General features: G+C 30.7%; 1 protein-coding gene across 1 annotated transcript; it reads right to left on the reverse strand.

Annotated features, from left to right (window-relative positions):
• Positions 1–507: 507 nt before the first annotated feature.
• Positions 508–2,506, reverse strand: LOC112765166 (probable protein phosphatase 2C 25). The gene is made up of 4 exons (XM_029294622.2): positions 1,809–2,506; positions 1,321–1,662; positions 1,054–1,233; positions 508–957 (listed from the first exon to the last, which is right to left on the reverse strand). The coding sequence occupies exons 1-4, from the start codon at positions 2,283–2,285 to the stop codon at positions 796–798; spliced, it is 1,161 nt and encodes a 386-aa protein (XP_029150455.1). The 5' UTR covers positions 2,286–2,506; the 3' UTR covers positions 508–795.
• Between the last annotated feature and the right edge of the window lie 20,464 nt (positions 2,507–22,970).

A 22,970-nucleotide genomic window follows, 5' to 3' on the forward strand; every position in this document is an offset into this window, starting at 1 on the left:
AAATAACTATTGATTTTGAGATTCACCAAAGATCGAACTCTGATGAGAAAAAGTAATACTAATGGTTATATCTCTAATATTCCCTAAACCTCTATTGTACACATTATACAAATATTCCATTGGCTCCTCATACTTTTCCAATTAGAGGTTTATTAAACAACGTTATTTCATCTTACAACGGTATTATAATAATTTCTATCGAAAACTAACAACGGCTTATATTTGACGTGCTTATTTGCACAAAGCACAAGTCAATTATTATAACGTTAGAATCATATCAGCAAGGATGAATCTGAATTGCGAACCGTTGAAGATTGAAGTAACGGCTAAGAGCAAATTATGAAAGGAAGGGTTCATCCCTTGAAAATTGAAATAGGTAATAGGATTAAGTCTCAAATCTAACTGGGCAACGACTAAATCTAATTTAAATTTATTAGCATATGAACTTGGCCAAATATGCAAGAGATTCAATGAAAATCCAAATTGGACGGACGGCTGTGCCACAAATTTGATCACTTCCAAGTTCCAACTTGGAAAAATGAATTGAATTGCCATTAAATGAAGTAAGTATAAAGAATGCTTATTACATCAAAATTATCATTCTAGGGTGAAACAATAAAAAATAAAAAATAAAAAATGCTAATGTCATTTTGTTAATTTCTCTGCCTGTCTAAGGGTGCGAAAAATTTTGTAGTAAATGTCATCATCAGGTATATACAGAAAAGAATCAAAGCTACTCTTCTATTCATCAGGGTATCCCCATTCTTCTCTCTTCTTCTTCTTCTTCTTCAAAGTTCAAATGTAGCGGCCAAGCATGATAAGCATAACACTTGTATCATCCATGGAGCCGCGGGAAACGGACAAATCTACAAGCTTTTTACATGCCAGCAATGGCTGCGGCTTGCTGCTACCTACGCAAAGAGGTCGAGCGATGTCTACTGCTTCTTGGTTACTAACCTGAGACAAGAGTTGCAATCAACAACTTATTAGTGATCGATCCAATACTATGAAACTATGAACAAAGCACTGGATTTGATTTTAATGCTAATTTACCTTATCCCATAATCCATCTGAAGCTAAGATTAACAAGTCATGTTCAGGTTCGATCCTGATAACTTTGGTCTCGGGTTCCGCGATCACCCATTGTTTTAGGTGCCTATCGCCGATTCCCCTCGACACAGCAAGGGATCCTTGGATCCTCCAAACTCCGCGGCACAGATCAACATAGCCACCCTGCAAAACAAATTCAAATTTTGTTCAATACATAAGAATGAACATAGCCAATACGGAAATCATGATGATTCATGGAATGCTTCTTACCAGAGTCTCAATTCTTTCCCTTTCATCTTCCCGGGAAGGGCGGTGATCGGAAGTGAGGGCCTCAGCAACCCCTCCTCTGCTTATAACGGCGCGGCAATCGCCGGCATTGGACACAGCAAGGTTACCATTGCGAATCAAAGCGGTGACACAGCAAGATCCGCCATGGAGATCACTTTTCAAGAAAGCAGAATCAGTCTTGAGATAACCGCGCTTCACAGCCTCCTCAATGCTATCTTCTTCTTCGCTAAGAATCACTTCATCTAACACATTCTTTTCTAAGTTATTTGCCACAAATTCGGCAGCTTTTGCACCACCGTGCCCATCGAAAATTCCAAAAAATGCCTGCATTCATCAAATTTTGCTAATTAGATTTTCTCCAAATCCATTCCACCTAGGGTTACATGAATCCCATTAATAAGAAATAAAAACCCTAAATCATTGAGCAAACCCATCCACAAAATTAAAAAGAAAAAGTAAAATTTTGTTACCAGTTTTTGTTGGCCGCGTAGGTTATCAGCTGCGGAGTAGCGATCTTCCATGTACTCCCTCCTCCCTCTCTTGCAATAAACAGAGAAGGCATCACGCTCCTCCTCCACAACATCACGCGGCGGCGCAACAGAGGGTGTGGGCGGAATCCCAAAGGCCAAGGAGCTAACAGGTATATCAAGCCTAGCAGGCCTCTTCCTCTTCAAAACGGTGCCGTTTGGTGACGTAGCGGAAGCTGAAACGGCAACAACACCGGAAAGCGAAGCGGGAATAGGCGGCTTGGGAAGACGAAGACGCAACGGCGACGAAGAAGGAGAAGAAGGAGAAGGAGAAGAAGAAGAAGCGGGAGAAGAGCAAGACGACGCCGTAGAAGAAGCCGCAGCAGCAGAAATTGAAGTAATGATTGAAGGCTTGGAGTAGAATAGCGACGACGGAGGAGAGAACACTGGAGAATTGGAAACTGCGACGGAGCAAGACATGTTCTATTCTATTCAATTCAATTCGATTTGAAACGTTGGAATTGGTCTCTCTTTCTCTTTCTCTCTGATTGGTTACACAAGAAGAGAGGAAAAGAAGAGAGAGGAATGTGTATTTATAGGGTTCAGAAACAGAGAAGCAGTGTGGGGCCCGTTTCATTTTTTGCGTGTTATTTGCCGCACAGGCACACAGCTATGTATGTAATCTATCCTCAGTCAAATTTCTTTCTTTAAAACCTTCTTTGACCACTATTTTCTCTCTCTAAATGACTCTTTTCACCCTCCCTAATCTGCTTTTCTGTTACCCTTCTCATTTCGTTATACTACTATTTATTTATCTTAGTAATAACAACAAATTTAATTTTTCCATTTTTCTCCTCTATTAGTGTAAATTAAATATTTTAAATATTTTATATAATTAAAAAATATTAAAATAATTAAAAAAAAATAATTTATATTTTAATATCAATCAAATACCAAAATATCATTATAATTTATCTAAAAAATACTTTATATTTTATATATATATCGTGTTTCCGTATCTTATAAGAATTTTAAATTTCTATGTCGGTATATTTCGTATCATGTGTCCGTGCATCATAAATAACAGTACTGTAGTAAAAAATGTTGAGTAAAAAAAGTGAAAATTGCACTCTTTATAATTAAAAAAAAATTAAAAACATTATATACAATATATGTTTTCCTCAACAATCAACATGTAACTACAATATTTTACTTTTCACCAAATATCATTTTTCACCAAAAGAATTCCCTAACATAAATGTCGCATGTGACAACTTATGGTAATATAACATGAATAACTTCAAAAAATATTTTAAAATACGATGAAATTAATATAAAAAAAAAACTATATCATGAAAGGCAGAATATTTTTGTTTGAATTTAAAACATTTAAGATAAAAATAAAAAATAAGAAATAATATTAACATTTACTTCTAAATATTTGAGATAAAAATAATAATTTACTGATAGAATAATACTTACTTTTTTTTTATATATTTTCTCTGTTTGCCCTATGGATTAGTGTAACTTAAGTTTTTTTTTTTTTTTTTTTTTTTTAAAAAGCATAATCCTTGCTAGGACTTTGTTCTGTAATTGGTTAACGTTACATGTTTCTTAAAAAGAAAGATACTCTAATGATCAAGCTAGTTAATGCATAAAATAGTGGTCAACTGGTCATGAATGTGAATGAGTGTAAAAAAGGTAAATATATGTTGACTAAAGAGAATATTACCTCTTATTTTAAATTATTTATTTTAGAAAAATATATATTATTCTGTTTTTGAAATTGAAATGCATAATTATTAGCGGGAATTAGTATTTTCTAGAAAAGATCTGCAAAAAATATGTAGAGGTATTAGCATTAAAATCTACTTTGAATGTTGACCAGAACCTGTTGTTATTAAAGGTATTTTGAATTGAACAACGAAGGGTATGAATGTGATTTGGGCGGTGAAGAAGTGTAATATGGGGAAGTAAATACAACTGTTAAAGACTAGAATATTATTAAATTAAAAAAACATTTGAGGGGTGGGGGGGGGGTGTTCTAAATTCTAATTGCAGCCTGCGGATAAAATAATTAAATAAATAAGAGTATAGTTAGATTGTATTTTAAGAGCATATTTTAAAAGAATAATAATAAAAAATTATTAAATTTTTTATGTATCAAATATATGTATAACATATATTTTTAATATTTTTATAAAATATTGTTATAATATTTTTTAAACATGCTCTTAAAAACAGAAGATAACAAGATTCAATAAATAAATAGAAAATAGTGTTTTTGACCCAGGAAAGAAGGAAAAGGAAAAATAAAGAATAGCGTTTTCTTAATTACGGAAAATAAGTGTTGAAAGAGTGTTTTTCGTTCTTAGCTTTTCGGCTTTGACTTAATCACTTACCAAGGTCACCGTTGCCTAGGCCAGCTTCCAAAAAAGTATTTGATTATTTGCTTAGTCTAGAATTTTTTATTATTCTTCCTTTATATTTTGGCATGAGAGCACGGGGACCCACTTTTGTGATTAACATGGAGAGAGAAATGAGAATTGAATTTCAATTGAGAAAGTTCTTTGAAGTTACCGTTGGGATTAACAGATAACAATAAGGACAGATTCTTCATTGCTTGGCTTCCATGACTCGTGACCGTTGTCGCCTCTCAAATGGTGCTAGTGATAAGTGACAAAACTCACAACCTGAATCTGAGTGCCGTGTCTGGTAGCCATTTCATCCTGTGAGCCTGTGAGGAATTTTTTTTCTTTCATAAAAAATCAGCTCTACTAGATAGACAATAAAAAATCTGAACAAAGTAAATAATAAATTAATTTCTTAGCCCATCAAAGATTAGAAAAAAAATTTACCCAAATTAAGTAACAAAAAATTGTTTCACTTTATCTTTTCGAATTTTGACTATTCTTTCCTGTTATTGATTTTGAAATTTTAAATTGTTGATTTTTAAATTATAAAATCTGTTAATAATTATTTAATTAATTAAAAATTTAAATTTTAATTGTACCGTTGGTCTCTCCCTCACTAGCCAACTTCAATGTTGTCGAACTTCTTCTCTATCAAGTCCTCGGTTTAGAATGAAAATAATCATCCACATACCTAGTAAAATGAATATCTAGCAAATTTCATTGTATCTACATAAATTCAATCCAAATTAAATGAACATCCACTTTAAAATGAAAATAACAATCCATATACTTAATAAAATAAACATCCACATCCAAAAAAAAAAGAAAGGAGGAGGAGGAGGAAGAAGAGAACTCCAGCGACGGAGGAGGATGGCAATAAGACAGCAACAACGTCATCCAACAATCACGAGACAACAGTAGCGGCGCCACATATACAACCTCAAACACGTTAATGAGAGTGTCCGGTGAAACAACAACGGTGATGAGCGGAGGTGGTGGTCAAAGGAGCAACGACGACAAGAGTTCGGAGGCGACGATGGTGTCCGGAGAGGGAGAGATCGACATCGGTGAGGGGACTGGTGGGATGAACAACATCGGTGCTGAAAGGAGTTTGGGGAGAAATTGGTGCAGCGGGAAGGGAAAACGACGATATTCTTCTGCGTCTCACCGGCTATCTCCAGCGACCACGGTGAGTAATGGTCGTGGACGTGAGAGGAACTGGCGCGGACGTCGGAAGCGTGGTTATGGTAGGATTAAGAGTAACTGTGCATAGTGTGAATGTGTTTAGGTGTTAATCCTGATTTTTCAAATTCCTGTTAATAATTATTTAATTAATAAAAAATTTGAATTTAAATTTCAATTTTTTTTAAATCGTTGTTCACATTGTTCATTATATGTATTGTTTACCTATACTTTCTTTTTTCTTAAAATTCATCTAACAGATAGACAAATTTATGTAATGAACACAAAATTTGCTCAGCAAAATTTACCTATGAATTCGACAAACTTGTTTACGTTATAGTATAATTTAGATAATCTTAATATATATTATTTTTTTAATTAATCCTATGGCATAAAATGTGTTTTAAAATTTTTTTATATTTTTTATGAAATTTTTGAAAATTTTAAAAATATCTTTAGTGTTTAATTTATTTGTATTTTGTCTCAGACATTTTAAATATATTTTGAATATGTCGTTGAGAACTAATATTTAATAGATATATTGACATAAAAATTGTATATTGATGTGTTATTAACATATAGTTATCTTTAACTGACATGTTTGTTATACGTCAATATAAAATTACCACATCATATATTGTCTAAAATATAATAATATGAATATAATTAAAATATATTAAAGCATAACATAATATTAAAACCAGAAGATTAAAGATAAAATTAAAATCAAATATAAATCACTAAATATTCACAATAAAATCAGGATATATTATTTTTATTAGGATTCACTTCAATACAATAAAATCTCACAAGTTTAAAAATTACAATAAGTAGTACATATTCTTGCACATAAATATTTGTTTAAAGGTACAAAAAGGGTCCCAGTCCAACAAAAAAAAAAGGGTACAAGAAGGGCAATGGCAGAGCTTTGCACATGGACCTGCTCCAATAGTTTGTGAAAAATATTAGTGGTGTTATAATATATAATATTAGAAACATTTCAAGTGTATTGGAGAACACCGGTATTTCAGTTGTTTTAACCGTTGATTTTAATTAATATATATTTTATATATTTTTTATAATTCAGATCAACGGTTAAAACAACTGAAACACTGATGTTCTCGGTATACTTGAAACTCTTCCTATAATATTTCTCGTTCACTTGTTATTTTCTTTAGGGTTTAGTTGACATGTATTCTTAATTTATTATTCGAAAAAAAATAATTTTTTTAGTTAATAAATATAAAATTTAAATTTTTATATTTTTAATAAAAAATTTCAATTTACAATTTTAATATAAAATAGATAAACTTTTTTTTATTACAAATTAGTCTAATAACCTTTTAATTTTGAATTTTGACTAATTTACTAATTGATTAAAGCCTTTAAAGTTTAGGACAAGTCATAAGACAGGTTGCAGGACTTTCCAATTTTTATGGTGCAACTAGTGTATGTTCCTGTGTCCTACATAGGGTAATACATAAAATTATATAAAATATTTTTATTAAAAATAATTAATATTATTTTAATCAATTTGGATTTGTTGAATGGTCATCTCATTTGTCCGTTTAAGTAAGTATTTGGAGTTTGAATTTCGTCTTGTGTGTATAACAATCCATTAGTTAGCGACATACCCTTAATAAATAGAGTATCAATATGTGGTAAATTAGTCATCGACTTATCGAGTTAGGAAATCCGTAGAAAAAAAAATTGAATTTGTCTTTAAAATAGATTAATTTTTCATTAATAGCAATACTCATAGACTTTTTGTCTTTGTTGAAATTTACTTTGGACAATTTTATTTGTTGGTATCATATTCATTCTTGAAATCAAAACAATATGATGAACCTTGTTACTTGTTAAAACTTCACATTTTATGAAGTGATTTCTAAATTTTCAAATTCATAAACTTATGTCATTACAAAAGTTAGTAGATCGATTAATATTTCTTAGTAACATAGTGTACCGAAACACCATCGTTGAGTATTAGTTAGTGTGAAGAGAAACCAATAACAACTTTTGTTATTCAATATATAATTTATTCTATTAAAAATAAATTAATATTTTCTAAACTTGTAAATATATTTTCTTCTAATTTCTTACACTATTTTATTTGACAATATTATTTATCATTAAAAAATAGCAAATGACCATACTATTTTACAATATATATGATGTATAAAATAATTTCTTATCTTAAAATTAATTCTGGTTAGTGAGATAGAATTTAAAATATTTTTTTTATTTTCTTACTCAAATTTAAATTTAAATTTAAAATTGATTAACAACTCATTTTTTTATTTCAATAAAAAATAAATTAATTAGATACAAAATATTCAGCATTTAATAATTTCAATTATTTAAATTTTAATTACCAAAAATTGGATTAAAAATTAATTATAAACTTAGTAATCAATAATATATATATTATATTAGTAGGTAAATAATAATATCCAATATATTAATTATTTAATTTTTTTTGACAGAATTAATGTATAATCTATTGAGGATTTTATTATCCAAAATTTCATAAACTTTGTAATATGTGAAAATAGTGATTTTATTTTTTATTATTATTTAAGAAATTCTTCACAATTTTTAATTATGTATTTAACTTAATTAATAATTTTTATTATTTCTTTTATACTAAAAAAATATCAATTTATACTATTTACATATTTTTCACTACTAATAAATAAATAAATATTTGTACTATTATACTTATTGTCCTAGATAATGACTTAAGTTACTTATTTTGTATGTTAAATAATATTTTGTATGTTAAATTTATTAAATATTAAGATGAAAAAATTATTCAATAAATTATATAAATAGTCATTACAGAAAAGAAAAAAAATTATATATCATATATAATAATTTTTTATATATATAGTGTCATGTTAATATTAAGATTATCTATTTTAATTATGTGAGTGATTATTGTTATTTTCACTTTTTCGTTACATTAGAAAATAATATTTAAAACTAAAAAAGATATAATTAATTTTTTTAACTTGAATTAAAAAATGTCTTGTAAATATTAAGTGTTATAATATTAAAAAATTTTCAACTTTTACATATAGTAAGTGTTATAATATTAAATAGTATAGTATTTGTTATAACAATGACTCAAAATATTAATCCAAAATATATTTGGGCCTATTAAGACCTCAATGCAAGCAAGATCAATTAAAATTCATTGTTAGGGTCTCAAATCCGACTTACGTTCATTACCTTAAATGCCCAATACAGATAAAGTCCACATATCCCCTCCTAAATCGGCTCAGATTGGATCCCATTGCTAGTTAGATATGGTAATGAGTACTCAGGAGAACGTGAGAAGCCCCCTTCCCATCCTCACTCCTATTTTAAAAAAAAGCCCAATTCCTTATCTCTCATAGCAAGTTCCTGTTTAATTATCCCTTAGGGAACGTAGATCTCCTCGAGTATCTACGAATATTCTTTGAAAACTTTTGAAAAAAATTAACACAAAAAGACATAATATAATAACATAAAATAATCAATTCAATATAATTCAACACAATTTATAACATATTCGTTATAAAAGATAACATTTTAAAAGGAGAAAACATAAAAACATATTCCAACATAATAACATAACATAATTTTTTGGGACGATACTGAGCGACATAGTGACAAACTTGAGAAGTAGAGAAAGTGAGTTAGAGAGAGAGGATTGAGGCTGAGAATGAGTCTGGAAGGAAAAGGAAGAATTTGAATTCGAGACAGAAATTAGGGTTACTAAATTCAAGAAATGGATTTATGTATATATAAATTAGGATAAATTAATAATTTTATATTCTCGTATATTTAATAGGTTCTATGCGGCGGGTACTTATGTTCATGTCCCATTAGGGGTGACAAACGGAAAAGCCCGCCATCTGGTGGGCTGGCCCGCCCCGCCCCACCTAGTAAGGCGGTCCTGAATTTCTCCCCCGTCCCGCCTAATGGTACGCTGGCGAGTTGGCGGGTTCTCCTTTTTTTTTATAAACCATTAAATATTAAACAATATATATAATTTCCCAACAATTTCAATAAATTTATAATTTCTAAAAACATAAAAAAATTATAATTTTTAAATTCACGCATATTAAAGTGTTTATAATTATAAATATGTAATAAACATAATTATAAACTAAATTTATTGAAACAAAATAATAAAATCAACATTGTCTAAAATAAAATAAATATTGTCCAAAATATATTATTAAAAAATTTTCAAGTTTATAATCAATCAAACATAAAATATAATCCAAAATATAACAGAAAAAATTATATATAATAGAGTAAAATTATATTAATATTTTTATATATTATATATAAATTATAATTCAAATGGTAACTTCATATTTTTATCCAAATTTACACTTCTATATCAGTTTTGATATTATTCATGGTAACTCCGTATTTTTATAATTTAATTAATAAAAATGATGACATTAATATTTTTTCATAAGTCTTGTTATTATTTATAGTTAGAAAATAGCCATAAATAAATTTATTTCCTTAATAAATGTTAATTTTATCGTCAAATTATATATTACCTTTAAAATTTTAGCGTAATTGAGTCTAATTTCTACATTTTAAAATGAATTTACATGAAAAAATTAATACGTAAATCACATTATTATTACAAAATTATTTTTTAAATATAATTAGTGGTGCTTATTTGAACTATTAAAGTCAACTTATTTTATTATCTTGTACCTTCAAAGAATTTACACATCCGACATAAAAATATAACAATTGAAAAAAAATCATTACAATGGGTATATTTATTTTAACAAATATTCTTCTATCTAATACTATAAAAAATACATTGGCCACTTTGAATTGCTACAGGTCAACTTCTATCCACAGTAGTAGAATGTCTAAATTGAGATATATTCATCAAACAAACAATCAATAAAATATTCATCTGTACTTTCTCATTTTGGGTACATTTATATATAAAAGAAATTATACATACAGGAAAAAAAAGAAGAAAATAAGAGTTGAAAACTTGAAATAGTAAGAGCGATAAAAATCACGATTCTTATAATTTTGTGTGGCCATCTATATATAATAGACCAGACAACTATCATTATCTAACAAAATTAATTTGTATTTATTGCACTCAACTTGAATAAGTAAGAAATTATCTTATTTTAATTTAGTCATTAATTCACATAATTTGAATTTAGCTCAATATATATGATTTATTTTTATTTAATTATTAGTTGAAAATATCTCAATTGTCTATTTTATTCATAGATTTATTATTTTAATAACTAATAAATTAATCAAATTAATTAATTAGTACACACAATAAATTTAGTTTAATAAATTAAAAGAAATAAATTAAAAAATACTATCAGAATATTACAATAAATAATTTAGGAAATATTACCAAAGCAAATTGATATAAATTATAATAAATTATATATCTAATCAAATCAATTAGTTGATATAGTTAGTTTATCGTAATAACTTGTATTTAATGAGTTAAAAGAAATAAATAGGGAAACACTCTCAGAAGCATGCCACGTCAGCTCCATCATTAAGTGCAAAAATCTGATTTTTATATAGATATAATAGATATAATAGATAATAGATAATAGATATAATAGATATAATAGATAATAGATAATAGAATAGATAGATATTTAATGAGTTTAAAGAAATAAATAGGGAAACACTCTCAGAAGCATGCCACGTCAACTCCATCATTAAGTGCAGAAATCCGATTTTTATATAATATATAATATAATATAATATATAATAGATATAATAGATAATAGATAATAGAATAGATAGATATTTAATGAGTTAAAAGAAATAAATTGGGAAACACTCTCAAAAGCATGCCACGTCAGCTCCATTATTAAGTGCAGAAATCCGATTTTTATATAATAGAATAGATTAGTGGAATTGAAATTAAGATTTTATTTTATTTAGTACTATTTATATTTTATTGGTTTGTTAATTTAATTCTTTAAGACAAAATATTAAAATATTCAATAATTATTAGTATGATTATATTTGTGTAGATTTGATGAAGAATTCACAAGTTGTAACCTTCGAAACTCCACCAAAAAATATGTTAAAATTTAAATATAAATATCATTATATAATTTTATATTTAAATTATTGGTTCCTTCAAAAATTCTCTTCAAGCTTCACCACTTAAGAAGGGGTCGAAAACCCAAAAGAAACCCAACTGACAAAAAAAGGAACATCCATAAGGAAAAAAAAAAAGAACAATAAACATAGGCAAAATAAAACAGTGAAGTTTTTATTGTTCTTAGGATAAATATTTTTCAAGCTACAGAAAAGGGCCGAAGGTCCAAAAAAGAAACTAAAGAACAACAAACATAGATAAAGCGAATAGAGACCCCATAAAATATCATTTCTAAGGCTCATTTGATTAAGACAAAAACAAAAAGCTAATTTGATTTGGGTTTGTTTTGGACAGGTTTCGTCTTCAGCTGAATTTTAAACTTGTGAGATTGTTGAAATTTTGGGCTTTACTAGTTTTCGAGTTTGCTGGTATGTGAGATTTTTTTATTGTTTTGGATAGAAAAAATTGAACTAAAGGGTAAAAGATAAATAGGTCCCTGACTTTTTAAAATGCGGACATTTTCGTCCCTCAAGATTGAAAAAATACATTTCGATCCCTCACATTTTAAAACGGCGGACAATTATACCCCTCCGTCCATTTTGGGCCAAAAACGGCAACGGAACCAGCTGACATGGAGGGGTAGAGAATGACGTGTCCGTTACACTTGCTGAAGTGGATTGGGACGAATTTTTAGTGGACAAATTCGTCCCTTAAGTGCAAAACAATTATTCTTCCCTTATTGCTGAAATTAGCACAGAAACAATTATTCACAAGTTAAATGTGAACATACAATTTAGGATCTAATCCCAATTCTGAATCCTCTTTCTTCAACCTCATAATAAAACATTACTCTTATTAATTCACCCACTCACATAACAAAAGAAAAGTCTATACAATAATCAATGCAAGCCACCAAGAACTGAATAAGTGGGTTGAATCATTGCAAAAAGCGCCTTTGACCATCCAAGAAGAAAACAGAACAGATCATGCCACTCAACTCTAAAGGATGAAGGAACAAACCTAAGGTACAAACTCAGAATTTCTAAGAAACAACCAAGTTGAACATTCATAAATACTAAAACACGTAAGAATGGATCCATGTATTCATTTCAAATTTATATTTAAGAGTTCAAATTAAAAATAGAGCACAAAATTATTTTATCAAAACAAAATCAAGCAACTAAGAATCATAAAAGTTACATTACATAAGCAATAGAAGAAAGTATAAAAAAAAAAAAAAAATCAAGAATAGAAAATCACACAAAAATCACCATGAACAACCGAGAGAGAATAAGTAAATACATCTTTCAACTAATGGTGCAATTTAGTAGCAAAGGACCAAAACACACGACAGAAAGAACCTACTTGTTATTGGGGCATTTCATCAAGTATGTTAAACGCAGTCATGTAAAAAAAAAATACATTGACCAAACGCATCAATTTATCATCCCCGTGAACACTACGATAAGATCAAGAGAAACTATAACCAAAAAGAAAATACCTACGACAAGTTAAGAGGAAGAAAGAAGCGAACCAGAGAGGCACAGAGAGAGATAGAGAGGAAAAGCGAGCGGCGACTGAGATGGCGTAGCGACGACAGAGACTATGGCGACTGAGGGGCTTAGCATGAGCCACACCTCCCAAAGTGTTTCCAGGTCTTGTGCATGAAGAACCCCCCACTCGCCATGGACGATCGCACAAGCAGCAGGCATGGCTTCCGCCTTGCATTTTGATGAAATAGGGCTCACTCATGCTTACGGCGTCGTTTTGCACTTAAGGGACGAATTTGTCCACTAAAAATTCGTCCCAATCCATTTCAGCAAGTGTAACGGACACGTCATTCTCTACCCCTCCATGTCAGCTGGTTCCGTTGCCATTTTTGGTCCAAAACGGACGGAGGGGTATAATTGTCCGCCGTTTTAAAACGTGGAGGATCGAAATGTATTTTTCAATCTTGAGGGACGAAAATGTCCGCGTTTTAAAAGGTCAGGGACCTATTTGTCTTTTACTCTTGTCTAAATTACACTTACCATTTACCACGGTTCTAACTTTCGAATTGACCAACTTACATAGTTACATTAACTTTCTTCAATTACCTCTTTTTACTTAAGGCCAATTCTATGATGTAGATAAGAGAGATTTTTTATACCTATAGATTTAACTATTTAAGTTGTTCAAATACATTATTTAACAAGTGTCTCTGAAAAAGGATAAATACAGTTGTGTTGCAGGGTCTTATAGGAAGCTTCACATGATATCTGATTTATACTTATAATATGTAATTAAGTTGATTATCATTAATAGAGACGACAAAAAAAATTCGTACAAAAAATTATTCGTGACAAGGAGGCTAATGGAGACCATAAAATTTTTACGGAAATAGGAATCCGCTCCCACAAATAAATGGAAATAAAGGCGATTGTTCTACGAAAATCCATAAAATTCTCGAAAAAAAATTATTTAAATATTCTTATATATAAGTTGTATAAGTAACTCTAATTTATTTTATTTTAATTTATATGTTACAAATTTGTGTGTATGTTATTTGAATTTGTTGGCCTCCCACATGTTCAATCTTCTTTAGTACAAAAAAATAGATTTCTCTTTACAAGGAGGATATTTCGACTACCAAAGATTTCAATTACCGAAACAAGAATGGATAAAACAGAAATCAAAGAAAGATGGTACAAGGAGCGTCAAAGTCGAAAGGTAGTTATTACATTTCCTTAAGCATCAAGGTTTACTTCTCGACCATCAGAACTAAGTGGAGAACATGGATGCGGAATTCAAGGAGTAAGCTGAAGAGACATGGGACTTGAAGACCAAGAGAGACGTGGATGTCAAAATTTGGGGATCAAAATTCCTCATGGTCAGGACAAGGTCATGGCTATAAAAAAGAGGAAGTAAGGTAGTGGACAACATCCTCCCGGGCAAGTTCATCTCCATGGCTTGTAAGTAATAGAAACTTAGAAGAGTTTTGGAACTTCAACTAAGAACACTAGATCATCACATAAACTCATAGATTCCCAGTCTCTGTGACATAACGAAAGAATATGGAATGCAAGTGCATGTGAGTGTTAGAAGTCAATTTTTAACTTGTTTTCTTTTGCTTATTTGATTCATTGACGTTTATTTCATTTGAATTTTGTTATTATTTTGCTATTATTTTGCTTTGATCAATGTTTTATATTTTTGTTGTCTTCTTTATCTAATTGTTTATTCCCTTGTTATTCAACCACTGGTGATTCCTACGTAAGATTGCTTTGACACTATAATAAAGTAATTTCCGGATCAACCCACTCTTTTTTCAGAGGAGTCGTATTTGCTCCCCAATATTTAAGATCTTGATACAAGCTCAATTTTGACACCTTGTCGAGACACTCTGTCGAGATTACAAAAATTGAGTGAAACAAATTGGCACGTCTAGTGGGATCCTGGGTTAAATTTTTGTTAAGTTGTGTATGCATTTACGCAGTGATAAATTAATCTTGACGGATAGAGTTTCAACTTCGATAGATACGTCAAATAATAATAGTAAAAATTCCATTAGAAGCCCTGAAATAGAGGCAGTCTATTCGACCAGTCTTTCGAGCCAACGGTCGACAGAATATATTTCAATCGCCATACCCGTCAAATGGCCTTAATATGGATTACCTCCAAATTATTCACCGCCTCTGAAGAATCCTAATGCCATATATTATATATATATATGCTTGAGGTATTAACACTATATAAAATAATCTTTTATATAGTCAGACACCTTCATCAAGTTCTCCTTCAATGGGTACAGACATTCAATACTATCCTTACATGGCAAATTATAATGCCTATCAACCCTTAATAAACAACCTTCTATATCTTGAGACTGTTTTTATACCACAATCTATTCTTACGGTGTTGAATGTCATTTCGACACAGGGTGTAGGAGTCCCTAGAGTGTCGATAAGAGGGACCCATACATCAATATTGCCGGAGATGTCGAGGCAGATACCTGTAGGGACATCTTCGCCTAATATAGTCGAGTCTTTAGCTATATTTAGACAACAAATCGAGGATATCCATCATGATCTAGTAAATATGCTGACTTAATGGATAGCTACAGTATTAACTCCAATGTTAGAAAATAACAATGCCAGAATAGAGCAAGTTGCTTGATGAGTCGATGATATTGCGGGATCAATTAATCGACCAATAGCCCAACCTTTTGGAGGAGTTCATGGTAATAATCCTCCTATCATTGAGATGATTCAAATGGGATTTTGAACAAAGCGAGAGCAAGCAATGCTGCTCAAGCTTATGGTCAAATATAACTCAACCTGTTGAGCAAATCTTGAATCAAGTAGGATTAAATATTGGGGTAACAAACCAACCTTATTTTATATCTCCCTTTTCTAATTACATTTTATAGGCTAAACTTTTCAGGGGAGTCAAAACTCCTAAATTCCTCACTAAGTTTGCAGGTGAGAATGGAGAGTCGGCAGTCGAGCACATCACTCGATATTCAGTTGAAATAGGCGAATTGGCCAATAATGAGTATTTAAAAATGAGATATTTTTTCTCTTTACTGGCAAAGAATGTTTTTACTTGGTTTTCAAATCTACAACCAAATTCGATCCATAACTGAGTTCAGTTAGAAAGAAATTTTCATGATCAATTCTTTAGAGGTGAAATGAAAGTGACTTTATCTGATTTGTTCACTGTAAAGAGAGGAAAATTCGAGTCGATTGATGACTATTTTATACGGTTCAAGAATATGAGAAATAAATGTTTTACCCCTATTCATGAACCAGAAATAGTCAAGATGGCCATCAATGGTCTTGATTTTAATATTCGAAAGAAACTAGTAAATCAACAACTCCTCGACTTGGCTCAGTTGGCCGATAAATTTTAGCAAATTGAAAAGTTAAATAAAGAAAAAGAAAGAATTAGAATCGAACAAAAGAAAATCCTTTTTCAATAAAAAGGTTAATTATGTTAACTACATGAGTGAGGAAGATTCAAATAATGAATTTGCCTTTGCTGCAGAAATAAAAGATGAACCTCCTTATGTGTGTCACGCTTAATCCAGCAAAGGATAAGACTATTTTATTAGGAGGAAAGACTTATTCTTTTGATCTAACAAAAGCTGAGCAAATCTTCGACTATGTGCAAAAAGCTTTATGCCACTGATTTTAATGATCGACGGGAGGTGAAATTTTTTGGAGGGCAGCCTATAGGTCCAACCATTGAGGTCGTATCTAACCTCAACCAACTTTTGGACACAACAGTTAGAAACTCTCATTTTGTGATTTTGCTATATACTAGTTGACATGGTATGCCTAAAAACCTCAAGCAGGACATGTGGGAGTATGCCAATGTATGTGGATATTTTTTTAAAATTTATTTGTTACTTTATTAGTGCTAACCTTTGACATTCTAATGTGTTGTGTTGCATAGCAAAAGTTCATTCTTCCAATAACTTCAAAGCCGTGGGTAATGAAGGATTTTGTCATGCATGAAAAAATACAAGGGCGAAATTAAAAAGGAACATTTCTTAAAATACAACACAAAGAAAGAAATGATAAGGAACCGACCATTAGAGATCCCTGAGGTTCAATTTCGCAAACTAATTCGGTATTGGAGTCTTCCAGCTATCAAGGTAATATTGTCTTTTATTTCTTCCTATGTACCATTAAGCATACTATCATTGGTTCTTTATATGATTAAACTTGGTGTTTTGAAAAAAAGTGATGTGATTTCGAAAGAGTAAGAAAACATGTTTGCTAAGAATAATAATATCTCTTCTTTATGTTTATATTTAGGCTATGTCTGCTAAGAATACTGAAAATAAGTCAAAGCAAACATGTCCTCACCAAATGGGAACCACAAAGTTTGGAATAGGTGCTCAAACAGTTGGTAATATAACTTATTTTTTTTTTTGTGATTTCTCATTTATATTCATGTTGTAGTTGTCTAGTTAGTATGTTTCATGTAAATTTTTTTATATGTACTCTAGCGAGACTCTAAAGAGAACAATGAAGAACTATCAAGGGCTGAAGTTTCCATAACAACTCGCACAAGTAAAAAAGAAAAATAAATCGATGCTAAAACACAAAGAAGAATTGTGAGTTGTTTGTATTTGTATTTGTATTTGTACAATATAAATTCTAAAGTGATTTCTATTTATATTGAGTTAATGCGACTTTGTATTTTATTAATTGTCACTTTTGATAGGCTGAACTTCAAACCTGCATAGAGGCAAGGAAAAATGATGAGGATGCATTTGTAGGAGTGTTAGAAAACGACCAAGTCGAGTTCATTGTTATGGGGCTTCAATTTGAAGAAGCTCACTTAAAAAAGATGAGGAGATTCGACAAATCAAAGTTGAATACAACGAGAAGGTCTCATCATTAGAGAAGAATATGGACGGTGTATGTGATTTATTAAAGGTATTGGTGCACCAAATCAACCCTAGAATGAGTGACGAAGAGGTAGCAGCTTTAGTGCAAGCTGCCCAAAATTCTCCTTTGGATGCCTCAAGTAGCAGACTAAGAAATACTCTTTACTCTTCCAAATCAACTCATATTCCATCCAAAGATGATGTAAGTAACTATTTTTTCATATTATTTTTATAAAAAGATACTAATAAAAAGAAAAAAGAGAAGTGGTCACTGCCTTGTTGCTACTGTAACTGGCTAAATATGCTAGTGTTGGTTGTTGAATTTTCAGGTTATGTACGATTGATGATTCTTTGTTTTGGATATTTGATATATTAATTGAAAGTTTTTGACTTGTTGTTATTGTTGTTGATTTTGGCTTTTTGATAGTGAGATAAAATGATTATAGGTGGTGTTGATGGTGTTGAATTGGAGTGAGGTAGGAGTTGGGATTTATGTGGGTGTTGAATTGGAATATGAATTTATTAATTCAAAGTTGATTCAAGTCAAGGCAGAATAGAATTTCTCACAATTACTTATAATAGAGTGAATAACTCTACAAAGAATGCTATTTATTATATTTTATAACCTAGGATTCTTTGAACTGTCTAAACTCTATGGACAGCTGCATTTGACATTATTTTAGTATACGGTATTTCTTTGTACTAATAATGGGGAAACATACAACTTAGATGTAAAAAGTTATCATCCATTAAACTTGTTCATTTGATATATTTGTCCAGTAACTAGAATATGTACACACAATCTCATGTTATGTAAATATTTTAGTATACAGTAGATTTGTATTTTTCTATAAGCTCTACAGATCCTTTATTGTTGTACTGTCTAGTTTGTTATATGCATTTTTTTGCTGCCTTTGTTTTATAATGTTGGGACTTGGGATGGTGGTTTTGTCCTTTTGAGCTTGTGGATGAATGGATTGCTATATATATTATTATTTTGATTCATAAAACTATGTGCTGCATGTGCCTACTATTGCACTTGGTGTTATACTAGTTATCATCATTGCTAATCTGTAATATATGCCTTCTTATTTTTTGGTTCGATATAAGATGTACTAACACAACCATATTTAAAATTATGCAGGGCGTTAGTGAAAATAATTTTACTCACAATGGATGATCAGTAATAATGAAGTTTCATATTTTGTAATGAAGTGTAAAGAAAGTAGATAATGTAACCCATGATGGAATTGTAATTTATTTATTAGGAATTCATGGGTAGTTATTACAAATTTGATTTTTGGTATTTTATTAGCGTATATCATGTGATCAAACACACTTTTTTTGTTATGACATGTTTATAAAGCAAGGATTAGTTGATTTAAAATTACTGGTCATTGTTTATATTTTAAAATTATCTATGAATTTTGTAAGGTTTATTTATTAAAAAAGAACAATAGATTACTGACTTATAGCCACGCTTTAAAAGAGTGACCATATTGTACAACAGCCATCAACAACTATGCTTTAAAAGCACAATCGGATCTCCCTCTATTGGCAAGCTTTAAAAGAGTGGCCATAATATATAGTAGGCATCAACAGCCACACTTTAAAAGCGTAGTTGTATCTTACTTTATTGGCACGCTTTAAAAGCGTAGCCATATGTCTCTCTATTGGTACGCTTTTAAAGCATAGCCATATCTTGCTATTGGCACCTTTTAAAAGCGTAGCCATATCTGACACATGGCCACGCTTTTAAAGTGTGGCGATCTTGAAAAGCATGGCAAAAAAATAAAGTGTAGCGATAGGTTACCAAAAGCATGGCGATAGAGTAACCGGCACCCTTGTAGATGTAGCCCCTTCAAAAGCGTGGCAAAAAGTTATTGCTACGCTTTTTTAAAATTTTTGCCACGCTTTAAAAACATAGCAAAAAGCTTGTTTTCTTGTAATGGTTTGTGATCCTAGTTAGCAGGATGCTATCAATTCTGAACTAACTGCCCTAAGAAAAAATAGAACTTGGGATCTTATTAAACTTGTTAATAGGAAGAAAGTTGTGGGGTGCAAATGGGTCTTTAGGCTAAAACTGAAGCCTGATGGTTCGGTTGATCACCACAAGGTCAGGCTGGTTGCTCAGGGATTCACCCAAACTGCTGGGGTAGATTATTTTGAGACATATAGTCCTGTGGTAAAGATGAACACCTTTCGAATTCTCATGTTTGTTGCTGCATTGAGAGGCTGGTTCTTCCATCAATTAGACGTCAACACCACTTTTTTGCATGGTGACTTAGCTAAAAAAGTGTATATGCACCCACCACAAAGACTCGCTCTACCCTTACCAGATTTGGTTTGCAAATGAGATCATTCTCTTCATGTCTTGAAGCAAGCCAATAGACAATGGAACACCAAGTTGTGTACCACTCTACTCAGTGCTAGATATTCTCAATCAAGACATGATTATAGTCTCTTCACCAAGTCATCTAATGGTAGATTCACCGCTATTTTAGTCTATGTAGATGATTTAATATTGGCTGGAGATGATTTGAGTGAAATTACCTTCATCAAATAGCACCTGCATGACCTCCTCAAAATCAAGGACATTGGAGACTTACAATTCTTTTTAGGGTTAGAGGTAGTTCAAAGCAAGAGGGGGATTGCGATTTGTCAAAGGAAATATTGCATCGACCTCCTCAAAGACTATGGGTTAATAGAAGCCAAGTCAGTGTCAACTCCAACGGATTACACCATTAAACTGACAAAGAGTACTGGAAATCCTCTAAGCTCAGTGTCAGAATATAGAAGACTAGTTGGAAGGTTATTATATCTAACCAACACAAGACCAGATATAGGGTATGCAGTTGGAAGACTAAGCCAATTTTCGGACTGTGCTATTGACAAGCACTTTGAAGCATCCATATGGGTACTCAAGTATCTCAAGAATGAGCCAGCATTGGGATTGATGTTCTCATCTCAAACAGATTTAGAGCCTACTGGTTTTTCGGACAGCGACTGGAGTACATATTTAGACACTAAAAGATCTATACTGGGATATTGTTTCTTTATAGGAACATCTATTGTATCATGGAAAAGTAAGAAGCAAAATACAGTGGCAGTGTCATCATGTGAAGTAGAATCCAGGGCCTTGTTATGGCTACTAGGAAAGCACAGTGGATTACTTATATTCTGAAAAATTTGCTAGTGAAGCTGAACAAACCGATTGCAGTGTATTGTGGCAGCCAATCGGCACTGCACATTACGGTCAATCCAGTGTTTTATGAGAGAACTAAGCACATAGATATAGATTGTCATGTAGTGAGGAATAAATAACAAGTGATTAAGTTTCTATCAATCACCATAACTAACCAAACAGCTAATGTGTTAACTATGGCATTGGCTCCTACTATGTTTCAAAAATGTTGCAGCAAACTCAGAATGGTAAACTTTACCGATTCTGGTTTGAGAGGGGGTGTTACTTGAGCCAATTAGTCATGTATAATAGTAGTAAGCAAGTTAGTTAGGAAGTGCTTATGTGGACAAATTCCGTTAGTAAGTGATTAGTAAATTAGTTTGTTAGAATACTCACTAGATAATTAGTTGTGCAACTTGGTTTAGGAGCTATTGTATATAGCTGAGAAATGCAATATTGTAGATAATTTTTGCAATCAGAATGTGAATGCAAGAGTAATAGAGTTATGACAGTTGCGCACACTCTCCTCTGTATTAAGCTTTGTGAGGTTCTTTCCTTTAATTTTTTTTAAACTCACCAATTTTAACATGCCACTTTTATTCTGGATTTTTTAAAAGGTTTAATTTCAATAATATCATTTATTTTTTTTTTTACGATATTTTTTAACTTAACAGATTAAAAATTAATCTATTACAAATTAAAATTTTATTTAATGGTTTGTTGCTAAACAATAAATTACTACATGATTAATCTTAATCCCTTGATATTAAAGTGGCATTATATATATGGGTATAAACAACACAATTCGTTAAAAAAAAAGGAATACTATATATACTTGCAATGCTAGAAGCAACATCCCTAGCTATAACATTTAGTTTTTAAAGTCTGAGCACTCCAATTAATATCGATAAAGAATTGCTTCACTGAATTAGGTAAGCATGCACATCATCCACATTTTATTATAGATAAGGTGGTCCATTGTCCATTCTTTAACACCTTGCCAAGTCACATTAATATTTGAACTTTACTCCCAAAATTACATTACATCAATTGACTTAAAAATTGTCGTCGTTGGATAATCAATGCCGCTAGTCACTACTAACGAGTTTGTTACACACGCAACTTCTTCGTGTCGCCGCACGCTAGAAATAATTCTAAATTTTTCTACTTCTTTTGAGATGTTTTCTTATTAGGTTTTCAAAAATAAAATACAATTTTTCTTTAATTTCTTCTTATTATTCTTCTACTTTGCGCTTTCGTTTTCAAAGTTATTAGCTTATTTGGAGCCTGCCCATGCGCAATGAAAGGTATGTTTCTTTTTTCTTAATGAATAAAAAATAGTATAGGGTTTACTTTAACATTGTTTTAATTTGTTGTTGTTGTTGAACAAGTAAACTATATTTACATGGTCATTAATAATATTGTCTTTGTCTATAGCAAAATGTTACGTTGTATATACCTAAAACATATTTTTTAAAGTATATTATATCTAGAAAATAATGAATAATATAATGAAATAACTTATGTGTTGTCTATACAATTTTGGTAGACGGGTTTGATTATTTTAAGTTCATTTAAGGAATAAAAACCACAAAAAATTAAATCTTAAAACCTTTTGATAGAGCTTAGATATTTTAAAATATTTAGTTATTTTCAATAAAATTTAATAAATAATAAACAGAATTTACTTGGTTTAATTACTCTTTGCTCTTTATACTTCCATCAAATTTTTAGGTTTTTATAATTTAAAAATTTCTAATTAAATCTCTATTTTAGATAAAATTTTTCAATTAGGCCCTTTGTAATGTTTTTTTAAAAAATAAATTATTTTAAAATATTTGTTTTTGTGTTTAATATAGGATGAATTATGAAATAATCCAAAAGC

The sequence above is a fragment of the Arachis hypogaea genome, chromosome 17 (genome assembly GCF_003086295.3).
Source record: "Arachis hypogaea cultivar Tifrunner chromosome 17, arahy.Tifrunner.gnm2.J5K5, whole genome shotgun sequence".
Taxonomy (NCBI): Eukaryota; Viridiplantae; Streptophyta; class Magnoliopsida; order Fabales; family Fabaceae; genus Arachis; species Arachis hypogaea.